This window comes from Mus pahari, chromosome 23 (assembly GCF_900095145.1).
Source record: "Mus pahari chromosome 23, PAHARI_EIJ_v1.1, whole genome shotgun sequence".
Taxonomy (NCBI): Eukaryota; Metazoa; Chordata; class Mammalia; order Rodentia; family Muridae; genus Mus; species Mus pahari.
In genome coordinates this window covers 18,766,549-18,785,766 of record NC_034612.1, presented here as the reverse complement: position 1 = coordinate 18,785,766, position 19,218 = coordinate 18,766,549, and the positions used below count along the sequence as shown (strand labels likewise).

General features: G+C 52.4%; 1 protein-coding gene across 1 annotated transcript; it reads right to left on the bottom strand.

Annotated features, from left to right (window-relative positions):
• Nucleotides 1-583: 583 nt before the first annotated feature.
• Piwil1 (piwi like RNA-mediated gene silencing 1) lies at nt 584-18,493 on the bottom strand. Its single transcript, XM_021186954.1, has 21 exons — nt 18,456-18,493; nt 16,837-16,917; nt 16,405-16,519; nt 15,061-15,186; nt 14,465-14,679; nt 14,058-14,179; nt 12,882-12,962; nt 12,215-12,412; nt 11,812-11,923; nt 10,487-10,613; nt 10,234-10,351; nt 9,463-9,577; nt 8,307-8,494; nt 7,873-7,945; nt 5,741-5,941; nt 5,462-5,565; nt 4,900-4,970; nt 4,665-4,818; nt 3,084-3,209; nt 1,119-1,266; nt 584-1,001 (listed from the first exon to the last, which is right to left on the bottom strand). The coding sequence occupies exons 2-21, from the start codon at nt 16,912-16,914 to the stop codon at nt 885-887; spliced, it is 2,589 nt and encodes an 862-aa protein (XP_021042613.1). The 5' UTR covers nt 16,915-16,917; nt 18,456-18,493; the 3' UTR covers nt 584-884.
• Between the last annotated feature and the right edge of the window lie 725 nt (nt 18,494-19,218).

Below are 19,218 nucleotides of genomic sequence, written 5' to 3'. Positions count from 1 at the left end.
TTTCTGTTTGTTAAGACAAAGTGTCACTATGTAGCCTAGGCTGACGGGGAACTTGGGGTTCCCCCAGCTTCACCCCCCGAGTCCTGAGATCACAGGTGTGTGCCACCACACCCGACACATTACTTTTGGGAGTGGAATCCTATCCCAGAGTGGTCGCCTGTAGTTTAAAAAACAAAGAAAACACAGGCTTTCAAAAACTAAAAACTATTAAATAAAACGATGGTCGCTAATTTCACTTGGTAAGAAAATTGCGAAACAAAACAGCAACATTCACTCCACCACTGGCCTCATCAGTCTTAAAAAAACACTTTCATGGAGAAAAGTTTAAAACTTTTCTAACAACTCTTTTCATTCCTTATGACCTAACTCTTAAAAGAATTACAGAACGGTACCTCCGGCCTTTGGATCTTTAAGAACCTGAGGTGTCAGAGTCACATATAGCAGCCATCTAGGATGCTCTGGGAATTCTTGCCTTGTGTCATTTCCTCTTTTAAATTCAAACATGTAGAGAGAGAGAGAGAGAGAGAGAAAGAGAGAGAGCAGCGTACAATAGGAGGTGCTCCCAGGAGCACCTCCGAGAACCTGCCAACACGGCTGCTTTAGGAAAGTCTATCTGTGGTACCATGGCCCTTGCTACCACTCTGCCAAGCAAACTGTCACAACACACTATGAGAAACAAATCAAACAGCAACCCTTAGTTACCTCTATGGCCGCGACACACCAGCAACTAAAAACAAAACAAAACAAAACAGAACAGAACAGTGGCCCCTGACCCCACCCTACCCTCCACGCCAAACATCCCGCTAGAACATCATCCTATGAAAAACAGAACTGAAGGATTGGCAGAGCTCTGAAGGAAACCAGCATGCGGGCCCTCGCTGCGGTTAGAGGTAGTAGAGGCGGTTGGACAGGGAGAGGTTCGGTTCCCTGTGGATGCTCTGGCCCACGAGGAAGGCCAGCTTGTGTGCATACTGGCAAGGTGCAGGGACTCGGATGACTCCCTGTGGGGGGAAAGAGGGCCAGTCACTGGGCTGAGTTGGGCGGGACTCCTAGGGTCCCTACCACACAGCACGCTAACAAGAGGGCAGGTGGTCCACAGCGGGACCTCGGACACTCACAGGCCAATTGTAGTACACGTGGCAGAGCTTGTATGTCAGCCGCTGGATGTGGTCGGGCTTCAGGCCACTGCTGTCATAGATGACATTGTAGTGTGTTGGGGACACACTCCCGCTTCTCACTGCCTGGCTCACGATGAAAAAGTCATACCTAGAGAGGCAGGAAGAGCCAGGCAAGGCTAGGACACACTTTCTATGAGGAAAAAAATCTCATGTTCTAAACAACCTCGCCTTTCCTCCAGGTCCGAGTGTGTCTGGGATGGTTAGCATAGGCTCTTCATGAGCCACTGTGACCATGTGCAGAGAAGACTGAAGGCAAGATGGTTTCATATGTGCTACCATGTCAATGCCACAGAGCATGCTGGCTACACTCTGGGGCCTCATGTCCCCTGCTCGCTGTAGGGAGGGAGGGGACTTGCACACGAGGCACACAGCAGAAGCAGAATAGGGTGTAACCAGTTCCTCCTGCGGCTTCCGTCTTAGAAACAGCAACGCAATGAACATAGTGACTAAAGATTCAGAACAAGTGTGTGAGAGCCAGAGGCCCTCTCAGTGAGTGGAGGACCCAAGCTAGGGCCATGGTCCATCTGAGTTCTTTGGTCCCTGGCACTAATGGATGTCAGCCAAGAGCTCCTGTGATCTGACCCTAGCGACAGAAGAAAACCTGGCAATCGAGATGTCACCTAACTAGATAAACTGGAAATCAGAAGTGGTCCACACTGGAGTCTGTCTAGGAAAGAAAGAGTCAGAGACATTCAGTGATGTGCCCACAGGTGAGCTCTAACAGGGAAAGGGACATCTATGTGTGCACAATTCAGGTTGCTACCTTCAAAGGTTCCTACTGCTGGCTCCAAGGGCCCGAGTGGCTCACACAGCTACAGGGCTTGAACGATATCTGGCAAGAACGCAAACACCTGCTGCTCTCAAACTCCCTGAGGGCTGTCCCTTAGCTCATAGGCTCCCAACCCTCTCTTCTTGTTGAGTTTCCTGAACACTCGGCGATAACACCGGCTCCGTGAAGGGTCAGAGAGAGGCCTCAGACACAGTCCAGACCTTCCTGGGTCTTGGCCTCAGCAGACTGCCCGAGTTTGCTCCTTATGTGACAATACACTCCTCCAGAACCAATTCCATACCAGCCTCTGAGCAAAAGACAGGAAGATTGTGTATTCCAAAATAGAAACCCCGTTCAATCACATAGCTGAGAAGATGGCACAAAAACCATGTGTGGCCATTTCAGTTTCTGGGATGCAAGGGCCCACAAATGCTTTGGGGTTCGGACCTCAGAGGATGTACCTACACCGGTCAGTCAGTTAAGCATCCAATTTAGGTATTCAGATCCATGATGGTCTGCCATTATCAGCAGCTCGGGCATCTGGGTCAGGGAAAGCTGGGACATGAAGGAGGATCCCAGCCCTCACCTGCAATGCTGGGAGCCATCTCCTGCCTCACGCTCTGAACAGAGAGTGGCTTCAGACTGGGTGATGAATGGCTGCCCACACGAAGGGATGAAGCTTACCACCTTAGACACCCATCCCAACCCCAGAAGAGAGCTGGTGAGGAGGTCACCAGAGATGAGCATCTGTCCACTTACACGGCTGAACCTGTGTGCTGTGACCAGCCTAGCTCCATCTTACTTTCCTATTTGGAGTCAACGGCAGGCTACAGGTCTGCTGGCACATAGACCCTCTCATCACCTTGACCCCCTGGGGGACTGTGTGAGGAACACACACACACACACACACACACTCCATGCAGAAGTCTGAACTACCACACAGGAGACAACTCTCCAATTCCCAAAGAGCCAGTCCGGGGGTGTTGCCTCCCAGGGTCTCAATGCTGAGAGTCCTAGGCTTGAGGGAACATGTCAGAGCAGGTTAGAGGAAGAGTTTAAGATGTCCAGGAAACACAGTGTTAGGAACTGGAAGACAGACAAGCTCACACTGACGGCCAAGAGGCCCCGAAACTCACCACTCTGGTCTGGTGACTTCCACGTCGATGACTGTCCCCGGAAGAGGGTTCTGAAGTCTTCCCCCAGATTGAGCAAAAAACCTGGCATTGACACGCTTCTTCACCACAATCACAGTCAGTCTTGGGCTAAGGACAAAGAGGGACATGGCCACATGGAGTTGGTGGCCTGTCTAGGCAAGAAGTCACATGCTCACTCATCCCTCGGGGAGTCCCCTGTCTTGAAACATCATCTTACTGCATTCTGGAGGAGGGTCTGCACCTTCCTGGCCAGAAGTGATCTGGAAGGTGGACAACCATCTGTCACCTGTGTGCCCTATGACATGAGGTTAGTCGGGTGTGGGCACAGAACAAATTGACTACACCTGTTATACCAGAACACTGCCCTCAAGAGACTGCCAAAGTACTTGTGGTACCACAATGGGCATTTCCTACTCTGAGATCTAAGAGAGTTTGTTCACGGATTCCAGAATCACTGGCTCAAAATGGATCCCAGGTGGTGTGTTTGTGTGTGTGCATGTGTGTATAAACACATCCCCTACTCTATGCTGTGTGTTCCAAGGTAATAATTGTGCAATATGTTAAATACAAACACACACCATTTGAAATACACATCACCAGGAAAGACAATTTGACCTTCACAGCCCCTATTTCCCTGGAGTCTCAAGGGCATTGTGCAGATCCCTGCAACCCATGGTCTCCGGCTGTTTCAGGGCATACACACATTACCACCCGCTCCCTCTGCATTGCTGACACTCATGGGAGCTATTAGATGCCCATCCGGAGCACGTGACCTGTAGACAGTTCTCCCTGGGGCAGTGAGTAGTCTGCTGGAAGACGCACCACCTCATCCTCTAGACTCTTGACATTCTCCTCTTAAATCCCTTGGGACAGTCATTTGTGGATACACAATTCTCATGGAAGTCACTGGACCAGACCTCAGAGTCAGCCCCATCTAATATGATCAGCAGTCCCTGATCCAGGTGACAGCAGTTTCTCCCAAGCTCAGACATGGCTGACCTCCATTCTCAGACAGAAGGGGTCCTAAGAACAGGCTACTCAGGAACTGCTCATGCTCCAGGGATCAGCAGCTCATGAGATCCCAGGCACAGGGTGGGAGCTGGAGGCTTCTCTGTCACAACATGGTGGCAATAGGCAGAAAGACGGACTTTACTAGGAGAAGCGGGGCCATCCCAGAAAAGTCAGCAGCTGCTCCATGAAGCTCAGCTGCTTCAAGGCCTGCCACCTGCTTGCAGCTCTGGGCAGAACCCAGAACCCAGCTGGGTCCTTCATCCATGGGCTGTGAGCCACAGGCTCTGTTTCAAATGTATCCATGCTTAGACTGGGTTCAGGGCAGGGAGCTCAGGGTGGTGCGGTAGCGGCAACTGCTGAGGACCACCAAAAGTGTCCTACCCTGAGCGAACCACAGGAGGTGAGCAGCACTGAGCTAGAACTTAGTTTCAAGGAACAGGAAGGCTGCCCTGGCTGCCTGCTCAGCCCTGCCTCCCTTAGCCACAAAACCTTCAGCCCAACTGCTATGAAGCCTGGGTGCCCCGGGCAGTCATGTCAGACCCATGGACTTACTTGTAACCTCTCCCGACTGACTTGAGGCAGTCTAGGAACTGTGGAACCTCATAATTGACCAGGGTCTTCAGCTGCCCATCCCCTACACCGTCTCGGTACACGATGACACGGCTGGGCATGTATTCATTGCAGCCACTCCAAGCCCTCAGAGCAGCTGCAAAAAGTGGGGTAGGTTTTGAGTTCACAATCTCCCGTTTCTCTCAGCTCCACTCAGGACAAAGGTACACACACCCACCTTGCAAGCACACCTTGAGACCATCCACCAGCTCCTGCCCACGGTCCTGAAAGACGCAGCGGGAGAACCAGCTGTTGAGACAAAACCAGGGTAATGAGGACTTGGGTCCACCAGGCTCAGCAGCTCTGAGCTCTCTCCTCCTATGACGATTCCTGCCATCTTCCCCACCCACATTTCCAGGAGACCTGGGCTAAGCAGAAGAGTAAGAGACTGTCTCTAGTTGCCCATGACAGTTCTAACTCAGCAGTGTAATTTCTTCAGCAGGGACAAGTGACTCCCTGGAGTCACCAGGGATCACCTACCCACCAGAACAAGTGTTCACTGCTCTGCTCCTAACAGATCACTTCTTTTATCCTCCCACTCTGTTCCCCAAGATCAAGGTCACGGCCATTTGCATTTTCATGGCTGTTCCCTCATCCCACAAACACATTGAAAACTAATGTTGAAAAGCAAAGGACTGAGCCAGCTGGGCTGTCACACTGAAAACATTGAGTCACACTTCGGGACCAAGAGCAGCCGTCAACCCAAGGCACTTTCTGAGCTGGCCACCTCCCTGGCTTACCGGGTCATCCCTTCATTGATGCTGGCAACGAATCCTGCAATGGACCTCCGCCCAGCTGTGGTGTCATGGTAACAGTCGATGCCCACGATCATTGCCAGCTTCAGCTTTAGTGAAAACAGTATTGTTTAGATGTGTGTGTGTGCACGTGTGTGTGTATGTACGTGTGTGTGAGTGTGTGTGTGCGTGTGAGTGTGTGGCACAGTGCTCACAGCCACGAGCGGGGCACCTTTCCCTCAATAACCATGTGACAACCCTGTCTCCCGATGAAAGCAGACTCACGGGCATGTCCACCCGCCAGAGCTCGCCTCCCATCTTGCAGTTCATCTGCAGGGCAATCTTGGTGGCAATGGCCATGACTGTTTGCTGCTTGCCCAGGGTCCGGGCCACCACACACTGACTTGGAGTGGGGCAGTCTGTACACAAGTACTTCTTGATGGCATCGTATTTGTCCTTCCGATTACTTGACAACAGACAGACAACCTGAGATGAAACGAAGCATCTCATTACAGAGAACCAGGAAGTGCTCACGGCTCTGCTCCTGGCAGACCATGCCCTCCATGCTTCCCCTGTGGTCCCCAAGACCAAAGCCACAGCCTTTGACAAGACTCTCAGAAGGTGAAGAATAGGGGACAGATTTGAACCCTGTGTTGCAAATGACACCTGACACTCATGTCATCAATTGACTCTGCCATGTGGCTAGTCAATGGGGTGACATTGCTCATTTTATTCTAAGTGACAGGCATGTATACGGGAGGCTCTGCACACAAATAAACCCCGGGGGAGTGAAACAAAGCCATTGCGACCCGAGCCCTGAGCACAGCACATCATGGGTGGGTCAGGGGAAAACCGGGAATACCCTCACAGTGAGCACTGGAGATCTCTACTCTTGAAGTTATCTTCATTGCAGATGAAGGTGCCACAGAGGACCTGTACCCTCGCCACTGAAGGTCCATTCTCCCATGACTCACAAGGCTCCCACTGAGTTATAAAGGCAGCAGTGTGTGTGCACGCACACATGCATGTGTGTGTGTGTGTGTGTAGCTCTCCACCACTCACTTGCTTCAGGTCACTGTCATTACAGCTTTAAGTGCAAACAGTTACCTGGCGTCACAGAATCTGCTCCTTGGGACTTGGGGCTTTGTTTCCTTCTTGGAGGCCAAGGACTTTACGAGCAGTTGCCATCAACCCCCAGACTGATGAGAGCTGCAATGGCAGCCTCAGGCCTTGAGGATTCAGAGATCAGCAAAATGAACCAAAATGTGGGCCATGTTCAGCTGGGAAACTTGAAGAGATCTTAACTAGCCATTTTCTGAGTCCAAATGTGCAGGGCCCCTCCCTCACAGGGCGGGGATGTGGGGTTTGGGGAAAACTAATCTCCCAGCATGGTTCCCTTGCAGCCAGTCTCCCACCTTTAGCCTGCAGTGGCTTCCTGTCCCACAGCAGGCTTGAGCTTCCTGGGCAGAGGACAGTAACAAGGTCTCACCAAGCTGGCTGCTGCCCAGAGCCCTGACCCCACATTGATGAGGGCACTCAGTCTCCATCATGCTCCCCCCCCTGCCTGGGAGGACCTAATATAACAGCGACAGAGCAACCAGCAGCATGACCACAAATCAGGGTGGCTCAGCCTTCAGAGTCAGAAGCCTTTGCAGGAAACACACAAACATAAGACACGTGCCTGGCATGAGTAGGCATGCCGCGTGGTGGAATCCTAGGTCCCAACACAGTGATACCACTTACAGCGTGCCTCAACACAGCAGGACCCAGTTGGCTGTCCACACCTCCAAGACCCAGCTTAACACTGGACCAGTGATGCAGTCAGAGGTGAGGAATGTGTGAGAGTGGGATGCTGCTCGCTTCCGTGGTAACCCAAAGCAACGCAGCCTGGTTCTCCCACATCACTCCTCACACCACGGGCACTGTGAGGACTCCCACAGGCACGTCACCTTACTGTCACCACCCTACTATACCATCATTCCTCTCCTGCGTGCCATGTGTCACATGACAGAAAGATGGCCCTCACCAACGTCAAGGCATCCCAGCTCAGAAGAGGAGCCCATGGCAACCCGCTCCGCTCAGCAGCCTGTGCACGCTGACCTCACCGCGGGGTCTGCAGGCTGGCTCTTGGCCTCGCCCTGTGACCTCCAGTTTCTAGATGGCTATATATCCACATCTGTGGAACAACCAGGAACTGAACCTTCCTCATTTGCCTTTCTGCTTTCCCCAGAGCTTCTAGAAGCAGCAGCTCCAAGGTGGAATGTGGCCTTGCTCCGTGCAGGGCACACACTCACACAGGCACCAGCTCAGCAGCCTTGCTGAGGTCAAATGTGTGTTTTGAGGACTAGCCCCGGTCCTCTGACCCCAGAGAGCCCTCCCCCATGCCCCAGCATGGCCTGCCCCTAGCAGCTACTCACAATCTGAGTATCTGATGTCACCTTCTGCTGCAAGGCTCTCAGGTAAGCTTCAGTTCTGTCGTCCACCTCGATCCTAGGATCAACAATAAAGACGGGTGGGACAAACGTCCGACTATCACACAGCCGATTGTCCTGGGCCAATCCCAAATGGTACAAAGCACAGATACAAAGAAGCGACCACACAGCGAAAGGCAAGGCAGTGGTTATCAATCGGCACCACCGTCCGTCCGGGCTTCAGTGCCTATCCCTACAGTATCCCTGCCTACTCTCTTCTCCCATCCGACCCCTCTGTGTGGAGGGATGGAGCCATGGATGCCATGGAAGATCACAGAGCCACCAGGAGCTCTATGGGGCATCACTTTGAAGCATGCATAGCCTTCTCATAACTGCCAATCACCCTGCAGACTAGAGAGGCGATGGCCCTGGACACTCACATGATTGCCTTTTTCATCTGGATGCCCATGGCCGGAGTCACTTTGAACAGGTTCTGTATCAGTGAGTTGGCCGCTTCATAATTCCTGCGGGTATAGATCAGCAGCCAGTTATCCAATGGCTTCACGCTGATCAGCGGCGCGCCTCTTGTTTCTTTGGACCAGTCTGCAAATTGTGGGTTGTAATCAAACTAGAACAAAGGGCAGAGATGCGACTGTCAGCTGTGATGAAGCCACTGGTCTTGGACAATCCCATCCTGCATCTGGAACCATAGATGACCACACTTAAGTTGGAATCAGAGTGACAGATCAAAAGTCCCCAGTGGAGAAGACACTAGAAGCACCCGGAGGACTTTTCTGACACTACGCCCTTCCAAGGGCCCAGGACAAGCTCTCCCCTCCTGCCTCCTAACGGCTTCTGAGAGCCACTTCCCTCCTCACGATAGAGGTGTAAAAATTAAGGCTCAGGCTTGGGGTGGTGGCTTACGTTTACAGTCCCAGCCCTCAGGAGGGAGAAGCAGGCAGATCTTCATGTGCTAGAGACCAGCCAGTGAAATCCTGTCTGGGGTGCAAAAGAAAGCTATGCCCCTTGGCAGTGGTATGTCCTGTGCAGACAGCAAGTTCTGGAAGGAGCTGTCATGATCACCATCTCAGCCAACACCCAGAGAACCTCTAAGGTCCCTGCGAGTTCACTGTCCCTACACCTGGCTGGACTGGTTCTCTCAGTCCTATCTGGGGCAGGAAGGCACGGACTGCTAGAAATGGTTTCGAAGTGTGGGTTTTTGGAGCATCTTAATTTCCTAGAACTATTTTTGGGATATCTCGTCTTAGCCTGACTCCTGAGAGACACATGGCCCAGGCAGAGATGAAGCCAATTAAGTGGGGCTTCCTAGCAATTGACTTTCTGCACCCTAACGTGCATCGCTTAAAAAACTGCAGTCTCCTTTTAGCAGCTCTTAGCTTCTTCCAAGGACTGGGCTTTGAGTTCTATCTACATGTGCTAGACTCGCAGGCTGCCTCTTGCAAGTTGCCAGTCAGGTGGCTTCTGCGGTTTTTTCCAGAGCAAGAGGAGGGGGGTGAGAGAGAAGCAGTCTGATGCCATGGTGAGCTGTCTTCTGCCCCAGTGAGATTTGTCCCAGAACTACCCCGCCAGCCTTACCGTCTTTCCGCCCTGGTGGATTTTCTCGGATTGTAAGATTCTTCCCGAGAAGGATAGCAAGTTCGAGTCGAAGCTCAGGCCCCAGTCTCGAAGCTCTCTCTGCACGTTGTCATCCCTGCGGGGTGAACATAAGGACTGAGCAGGCAGCAGCCAGGCTGGTGACCCACATTTGGGTGGAGAGAGTACCACTGTGGCTTGAAGCCCACTTCAAGACCACCCTGAGCCTGGAACACAAGGATAAACTTCTTTCTACCCACTTAAGAGTCCCGATGCCGGGCTGGTGAGATGGCTCAGTGGTAAGAGCACCCGACTGCTCTTCCGAAGGTCCGGAGTTCAAATCCCAGCAACCACATGGTGGCTCACAACCATCTGTAACAAGATCTGATGCCCTCTTCTGGAGTGTCTGAAGACAGCTACAGTGTACTTACATATAATAAATAAATAAATCTTAAAAAAAAAAAAAAAAAAAAAAAGAGTCCCGATGCCTAGCCTGCCACCCACAGCAGAGTGACCCACAGTCAACACTGGCATGTATGTCTGACAACTGCTGGCTCTTCCCTCCCACTGCCTTGCCCTGGCACGATTGGAAAGGACACATCTGCATATGAGATTTCACGGCCTGGCTCCCTGAGAAGCAGCTGGTCCCAGGAACCCAGTACAGCCCTCTAGAGCCCGGCCAACACAGGAGGCCACACTTCCTGCCTTCCAGAATCCGCCCAGACCCACAGGGCACCCCCCACCCACCCACCCAATTGCTGCGAGCCAGCCTACTTGTGGATGTAGTCGATGAGGCGGCCCACCTCCCGCTGCCGCTGCTCAGGGGTCAGCCGTGTGTGCACCGCCAGGTCCTTCATCACGTTGAAATCGTTGCGCATTTTATCAGTCAGGCCTGCAACCAGGGTACAGGTGAGAGAGCCAGTCAGCAGGGCTGCAGAGTTCCCCCAGCTCCCCCTCCCCCCACTGCCATCTCCCCCAGGAGGGTGTGGCTAAGGATGGTCAGAGAGAATCAGGGAACACTATGCACCTGTGAGATAGCAAAGCTCAGGAATGAGCATAGCTGGGCCAGGCAGGGTACCGCCGGGGCCTCTCCTCCGCTTGGGCTGGCTCACCAGCACCGGCTGCTTCAGGTCCGTGATCTCCTGGTTGTACTGCTACTCAGGAGGAAAGGAAGGTATGCTATGCACCAACCAAGCAGTGCGCACACCCACGGGTGCAATAAGTGCTTTACTAACAACGTGTGAACCTCCCCGAGTAGTGATGCCCTTGTTCCTTCCACCATCTGAGGGTCTGGGAGTAGGAAGGGCGGGGGTGACCCAGCTTTTCTCAGGAGGACGTGCTCCATGGAGCCAAGTCCAGGACTTAGCTATGGAGACCTGACCATGGTGACATAGAACAGACTTCTCAGGTCACAGTCGTGGCGCCCACAGCCCCAGGGCATAAAGGCTCTTTCTTGTCATCTATAGTTCCAGAAGATACTTACTTCACAACAATTTTTTTCTTTTGATTTGGGTTAAATTTTTTCCCCCACTGATCATAAAAGGAATATCATTATGTCAATTAGCCAGGTTGTACCAGTCTAGTCTTGTTTGTTTGTTTGTTTGTGGGTGTTTTGTTTTGTTGGGTTTTTTGTTTGTTTGTTTGTTTGTTTGTTTTTGAGACAAGGTTTCTCTGTATAGCCCTGGCTATCCTGGAACTCACTCTGTAGACCAGGCTGGCCTCGAACTCAGAAATCCCTCTGCCTCTGCCTCCCAAGTGCTAGGACCAGTCTAGTCTTAATGCCCACCCTGGGTCAAGGTGTCACTAGCAGGCCATGCCATTTAAAAACCTGACTCATGTCTTTTCTCCTGTGTCCTACAGAACCAACCACCAGGATTTAAAACATTAATGGTCCCTCAGACACGGTCCTCACACATCACTGAACAAGTACGGCTAGTGTGGCAAGAATATGGGGTGTCCCTATCCCCGTCTCCTGGGCCTTCATTAGAGTCCTGGCCACAGGGAGGTAGGGCTGGAGTCCACAGATGCTGGATGACCCTTGGCCTCCTGTTATCTGTAAGCTCTGCCCTATGAGATCCTCTCTGAGAATTGTGTACTCCAATGTGGTCTGAGAGACCCAGCTGCTGCAGAGCTGGCTAAGGATCAGACAGAGCTACAGAGCAAGGGGACATGCCAAGTTGCTGCCCCCGCTGGCAGTACCAGCCTGTCCCCATGACACACTGTCACATCCGATCACTCTGCTGGACAGAGCCACTAGGGCAGTGTGCTTCTGACATGTGGGGAAATTTCTCAGTGACACAAGCAAGACTGAGCAGGGTCCGCATGCTCCTTCATGCCACAGGGACAACCTACCTTCCTGTAGTACTCCAGGAAGCTGACCTCCGAGCCGTCCGCCTTCTTGAAGGTGCTCTTTGGATTCTGGTCCCAGTCAATGTCATCCACCCGGTAGGTCTTGTTGTTGTACCTGTGGGCATCCAGGACATGGGGCTTTCAAGCCACATTCCCAGGGCCCTGGAGATGCTTGATGCTGGAAGGGCAGGGCAAAGGACTGAATGATGGCTGGAAATGAAGGTGTGGAAAAAAGTGAAAGCGGGAAGAGCCCGTGCTTCGTACCTGACCACAGGAAAAGCAGCACATGTGACACAGCTGGCTCGCTTCTGCTCCCCCTCGGCCTGACCCCGTCCAATCCCCACCTCCCACCCCCAGCCCTGCTGCTCTCTAACCCCGGGGCTCTTGAGATGAAGCCAAGCCGTACTTGGTGAGGACAATGAGGCCTATGAGCTCCTTCGACACTTGCTCCTGGAACTTGTGCTCCTCTGTCTGCTGGTACAGACTGAACATGAAGTCTAGGACGGTCTCGCTGCGGAGGACCTTGTGGCTGACGTCTGTGCAGAGCATGATGTTGTTCTCATACTGAAGGATGGAGGTGGTGAAGCCGGGCCAGATCACCAACCTGCCAACACAGGGAGGGTCAGGGGCAGCCTCATGCCCTGGTCCCTGTGTCTGAAGCACAAAGTGCTGAGCCGGCTCACTTCCGAGTACAAGATCGCAGACAGCACACTGCCCTTCCCAGGGCTCCAACAGCATTCGCTAAGTAGACACACTGACCTGATTAAACTCGTCTTTATGATAGGCCATCTAACATCCTGAGCCACCATGTCTCAGCACCCTCAGCTGCTGATGCTGAGGACCGACCACAGGGTACACGGTCCATGTTGCTGACCAGGATTTTGTCCTTGTTTTGGTGTTTTTTTTTTGGTTTTGTTTTGAATGTAAGTAGTGTGGTATGAGTCTACATTGTTCAAACCAGCTTCCATGGCTCCTTAACTCTGAGCACCAACAACGGTGCTGTTTCTAGTTTACAGATCATTTCAAAGTCTGTGCAGCCCTGACAACAGCACACTTTCCCACAGCGTACAAACCTGTGGTTTGGAATATCAATCGGGTCACTTGGGTTGTAATAATTCCGTCCAATTTGTTGCAAATTCATGATTTTCAAGAGCCTACGAATTGAAAGTCAGGACAGTTAGCACCGACGATCCTAGGGACAGCCTGTAGTCACATACAGTCAGGGCAGGGCCGGCCAGGTATCCCTTCCAGGTCAGGCACTTCTACGCTGCCTGGGAGTTAGCGACAGATCTTAAACTGTCCAAAAATTGAGGAAAAGAAGTTTTCAAGATACAATTGAATTGCGTCAACCACATTTTATCATGATCTACCAAGACAGCCCACTTGCATGCTGTCTGTGGCTATGCCTAGCTACAAAAGCCAATGGCTGCCTCTTGCTATCCAAGTAGCTTTCCTTTAAAGAAAAATGCCCCCAAGCCAATGCATTCCATCGGTCAAGTGTCCCTCACACTGAGCCATCTGTGAGCTTAAGAAGTAAGCTATGAACCCAGATACCGCCCCATTTTAATGGTTCCTCATGGGGAGGGGGTCTTCTGTAGAACATGTCTTTATGTGTGTGGGGGGGGGTGTGTTTTATATGTGTGGGATATGTGCAAGTGTGTGTGCCCATGCATGTGTGAGGAGGGCATCAGGTAACCTGTTCTTATCCTGTTCTAACATTCTCTATACCTTACTCTCTTGAGGCAGGGTCATTCAGTGAATCTGGAGCTAGGCTGGTGGCCAGCAGGCCCAGTGACTCTACGGTTTTACCCAACCTCCAGCACTGGGGCGACATGCAAATGGCCATGCCTGGCTTTTGTGTGGGTGCTGGAGATTTGAACTTGGGCCTTCACACTAGCGCAGCTGACTCCCTAGCACGTAGAACATGTCCTTATATGGCAAGTGTACTATGTGCTCAGAAAGCTAATTGCTTGTCATGTGGCCACCACCTGCCCCAGCAGCCACCCACCCACCCTGGGGAAGGGGCAGGCAAGGTGCTTTCTAACAGTTCAAACAGTATTTCAAAGACATCCCTGTCAGCAGCAGTGGGGAACGGGCAGAGTCCTGGAGACAGAGAAATTAATTTCCTGTCAGAAAACCACATTTTAAAGTGACCGGGTAGTGTAGTAGTGCTGATATGCACGAGCCCCACCCACCACCCCTGCCTGGAGACACAGGCCACAGCGAATGCTTCTGGCCCTGGCACACACCTCCTGAAGATGATGTTATAGAACTGCAGGCAGGTGGGCGAGGTGGGCGGCAGCTCATTGGTCAGAGTGATGGTGATCCTCACGTGTTCCCCATTCCGAGTCTGACTGAACACTTCCGTGACCTAAAGGCAGAGAGGTGAGAACCCGGATCTTACCTCTATGGACAAAAGCATGCCTAGGCTCTTGAGGTCTCCGCACTAAGACAAGCCTCTCTACGCACAGACTTGTTTGAACTGGGACTAAGAAGTTGGCTAATAGTCTTTCTGTCTCTTGGGGACTCTAAGGACCATGTGAGTCAGAAAGGACCTCTGGGAGCCCTGTTTTCCCTACCAGGAGAGCCTTTCTGAGCTTTGCTTTGGGGTAGGCACCCCCAGCCCCCTCTGCCAGTGGGAGACATTTGAAATAACCTTGTGCTGTAGTCTCTTAGGTAAAAACAATATTGTCCCATCGAAAGCATGACACCTTCCAATGAGGTCTTCGTGCTGGAAGAGCAGTGCGGAGCGCAGCCTGCGGGCCTCCATCAGGGGATTATAGTCGATGTGGTACTGATACAGAGCCCACTGTGGGCGTGAGGTCAGCCGGAAGTGGTTGGTGCTCAACTTCACAATGATGCCAGAGGAGCCTGAGGGGCCACCACACACAGTTAGGCCCCCCTGCGTGGTCATGCTCTGTGTGACCTCTCCTTCAAACACACAGAGCCGGGGACAGCGGTCAGCTCTCCCCTTCAAGGCGGCTGGTCCTGGGTACCACTGCCCTATCACTTCAGGGGAGATCATGAGAGCCACCACAAAAGCAACTGATCTCTTTAGAAAGGGGTTACGCAAAGCTTCCCAGAATACACAGCTAAGATGGCTGACACACACACACACACACACACACACAGTAGAGGAGCTGGAAAGGCTGCCACTGCTGAGCAGGGTGCGCTCCTCTTCCAGAGAAGCACCACAGCCCAGTGCCTTGAAAAGTAACCCCCCCCCCCAAAGAGATGCCTCTGTGGTCCCACCTGTCTTTGACTCTTTGACATGGTCAAGGTTCTGTCTGGTGTTCACACCAAGGTCATGAAAGTCTCGACGACGCCCTCCTCTCTCTGCCAGTGACAGCTCCTGAAACCCAGCCGAGATCTGCAGTTCTTGAGGAAAGACGGGAGCAACTCAGGCATTACACGGAGAGGGTGGGAGGACCTCGAGTGGATGGGAGGACCTCGAGAAGGTAGGAGGACTGAGAAAGGGTGGGAGGACTCCCATCATGGCTCATGGCAGGAAATACAGCCACTCTTTTTCCATCTGTCATTTTGTCAACTCCTCCCTCATAGGGCCATCTCTCTCCTGTTGCTCCTTAAAAGACTTCTTTATTCTAAAAAGCCAGGCTCCCGGGACTATGATGCTAGGACTGGCGGCACAGATTTGTTGTTTGGGAAATAAGTCTTGAGGGAATCCAGGGATTAAAACAGTGGTTCTCAACCCTCCGAATGCTGTGACCCTTTAATACAGTTCCTCATGTTGTGGTGACCCTCCCCCAACCATAAAATTATCTTCATTGCTACTTCATAACTGTAATTTTGCTGTTATGAATTATAATGTAAATATCTTGGGGATTGCGACCCACAGGTTGAGAACCTCTGTAGCCTGGGTGAGACTATGGCATAAGTATGACAGGCAACCTCCTGACTACTTGCTCTGCCTGCAGCCAGCAGCAGCAGGGGCAGGTACACTCACATACTGGGTCACATTGGGCATAGAACAATAGGACTAAGCTATCAATTTTCGCTTATTCTGAAAACAGTCCTGAGAGTCTGAGGTTACTAATCCATTCCATGTGCAGCGTGCATGCATCCTGGCGTCTGAAAGCAGCAACACATGGGCTACAAAGCAACGCTGGCTTTGTGGTCAGTGGTTGGTACTCTTAGCTGTCACAGTGTGTCTCCTGTAGCAGCGCCTACTAGTGGACTTCCTCTTTCAGGGGGGCAGGACGTATGGGGAGCAATGTCCCCTCAGAGACATTCCCCCACCCTCCCGGAAGCTGGGCCCACTTCCGCAAAGAAGCTGGCTGGCTGTGAGCTGATTCTCTGCACATGTGAAGATGCGCTGTCTAGGTCAAAGCCACAGAGGGTCAGACCAGCTTCAGAGGACATCGCTACAGATGCCGAGACAACATTCGAAAGATGGCTTAATCACACGAAGTAGGCACACTGAGGTCATATGTGACAGTTCTTGTATGGCTGAGATGGCCCTGGCACGCTGCGGCAGGGTAGCACATGCCCCATGACTCTGCAGCAGCATGGTCCTGGGCCCTCTTGGAAGCACCGAGCCCCCTGCACATGGTGGTCCTTCACTTCTCCCCCCCTTACCTTGTGACTTGGACGTGGCTCCGACTACCGTCCCCCTCTGTCGTCCTCGGCCAACCAAGTCCCCCTCTGTGGGGGACTGTTGAGGTCTCAGTGGCATGTACCCAGGTTGCTGGCTCTGCTCATGCACAAACACAATGGGATTCCCTGATGCCGCAGGGTGGGCACACTAGTCCACAGCATTCGGGAACTGAGTTATCAAGCATGTGATCATTCAAAAAGGACCCAGGCTCCTCCCACCACACCCGGTCTCATCTTGTCCCAGCACCCAGGTTATACCTGCTGGGTTGAGATGCTGGGGATGGAACTCAGGGCCTCCTGTGCCCCGGGACAAATGTTCTACCACTGAGCTATAGCCAAATCTTTAATTCCCTGCCATAGGTCCCATTGGCTGATTGTTAAGATACTACTGAGCTGGATAAGAACGGTACTCACCGCAGCAGCCCCAACATGCTGCACTGTCTCCTGACCTCGGGCCCTGCCACGGGCCCTGGCTCGGGCTCGGCCAGTCATTTTCTGTCCAAGAGGAAAAGCACACGATGGGCTCGCGTGTATCCACCATTTTATCACTAAACCTTTTTAAAGCGTTTAAGTATTTAAAGTATTTAAGTCAAGTATTTTAAAGCTCTAAAATAAGTCCCCCAAATCAGGTATGCTTGAATCTTTCCTACTGAGGATTCGCCTCATGCATGCTGGGCTAGCCAGCATCCCAACACAGACTTCTCAGGGAAAACCTGGTACTCACTAGAGACTAGCCACTGTGCTAGACGGCAGAGCTCAAGTGGAAATGTACTGTTACAGTTTGCTTTCAGGGCGGCTAGAGAGATGGCCAAGGAGCTAAGAACCCTTTCTCCTCTTACAATGGATGTGGGCTTTGTTACCAGCATGCTCGCAGTGGCTCGTAACCATTAGTTCCAGGGAATCCGATGGCCTCTTCTGGCTTCACCAGTACACCAGGCACACAAATGGTATAGATGCATGCAGGCAGGCATGTGTCACCCACCAACCCCCACACACACATCCACACCCACACCCACCCACCCACCCATAACATACATAATAATTTTGATTATGATGACTTAGGAAGCCCAAGTGTAGAGGATTACAGTGTCAAGGTTGGTGCTTTCTTTCTGGGGTGAGTCTATGAGTCACACGCCAAGCTTAACCACAGTGAAGAGGGACACTTGTAGCGCCTTTCCAGGTGACTCCTCAAGAGAACCCTTCCTCAGGCCCATGTATCCCCGCAAAGACTCCCTCAGTTCTAACTGCAGCTTGAAAGGAACATACCCCAACCCAAGCCACCCCGCCTTGCCTCCCGTGTCTCCCAGAGTCCCTCCCGTTCCCACAGCCTTGGTCTGTAAGGAGCAACCACAGGAGGGCTGTCTACCTCCAAACTGCTTCTATGCCTGCACCAATAGCTCCCAGCTCTCCAGTCAGCCTGCTGCAAGCAGCAGGTTGATCACCCATCAGAGGGGACAAAGTAAAGGTGGGGGGGTCATCCAGGCTCAAGGCCCTGGACCTGGAGCAGATCACACGTGTGCTAGCTAGTCTCAAAGCGTGTCCTATATGGTTATCTGTCGGGTACAGCACACCGTAGCTAGTGTCACACGCCTCATGTTAAATGCAGGTATATACAACAGGACTGTGCCAAGGGCTGGGTCCTGCACTTGATATCTTAATGGAAGGAGGAAGAGCCTAGTAATTACAGCTCTCCCTTTGCCAATCTCATGACTCAGGGATGTCACGGATGCCTCTGTCCCATTGCACTGGGCCCAACGCTTGGCACGTTGGCAACGACTGCCTTGCTTGACATCTAAGGGCTTCCAAAGCGCACCAGCAAGGAGCTCAACAGCAGCCACCTACAGGGGATGCCTCTGACTGGCAGTGTCTACTGCATGCTGCTGATGCTGCCCTCTGAAGGGAGGGAAGTCTCCTTCTCTGCCCCACCCCCACCCCACCCCCACCCCAGAGCCCTGTCAGAGCCAGTGCTGCGGGGCTGGTCTAGAGTGGCATGCGGAGGTTGGTCCTGGAATAATCATTCTCTCTGGGCTCACCCAGTCGGTTCAGGTGTTCAGCTTGGCCTCCTTTCCAGTCCTACAACGGTCACAGGCCAGATGCTGGTGGGGTGGTCACTCCTACAAGAAAAGAGCCACACACCTAGCCCCGTGAGAAGAGCTTACCATACAGATCCCATTCGCCCAGCAAGGCAGCTAGGTTAGACAGTCGGTTAGAGACGAAAACACTTGTTCCGGCTAGCGAAATGAAACAAAACAAAAGCTATGGCGCAAAGTGCTGAAGAACGATAAAGTTGCTCACTCCCTCTTGTGGGCCACAGTTCCGCAGCAAGAGGGGAGGGGGCTGCATACTGGCCTGCCTAGCGTCAGACCATGCAGCCGGAGGACCACAAAAAGATGGTAATAAGTCAAGGTGCCAATCGTCTCCCATTTCAAAGGTTCCCCCACTCCAGCCCCTCACATTAGGGGCCCTCAAATTCCTATCTAGGAAGCCATGTCCCCAAACAAGAAGGCCAGTTACTCCAACACCTCCCAGCTGACTTTACGATGCTAAGACCACCTGCTCACTATTTCGTGGTGTCCGGACTCTCCTTCTCAGAGTGTCAACTCCCAAGAGGAATCGCCTTTCCTTGAATCGAGTCTTTTGGACTCCCACATGGAGTTTGGATACTCGAGCAAGAAAAAAAGACACCCCCCCCCAACTTTGTCTCAAAGGTGGTCTCCGAGCCCAGCAGGTAAGTGAGCCAGGTCTCTCTGCATGGTAACACCAGCTGTGGAAACGGCTGGGGTTCAGATCGGAAAG

Excerpts from the sequence above, each read along its gene's own strand:
- Piwil1 (XM_021186954.1), bottom strand. The coding sequence starts at position 16,914 with ATGACTGGCCGAGCCCGAGCCAGGGCCCGTGGCAGGGCCCGAGGTCAG. Across the intron at positions 4,819-4,899 it reads TCTCAAGGTGTGCTTGCAAG|CTGCTCTGAGGGCTTGGAGT; the intron begins GTGGGTGTGTGT and ends CACTTTTTGCAG. Across the intron at positions 1,002-1,118 it reads ACGTGTACTACAATTGGCCT|GGAGTCATCCGAGTCCCTGC; the intron begins GTGAGTGTCCGA and ends TTCCCCCCACAG.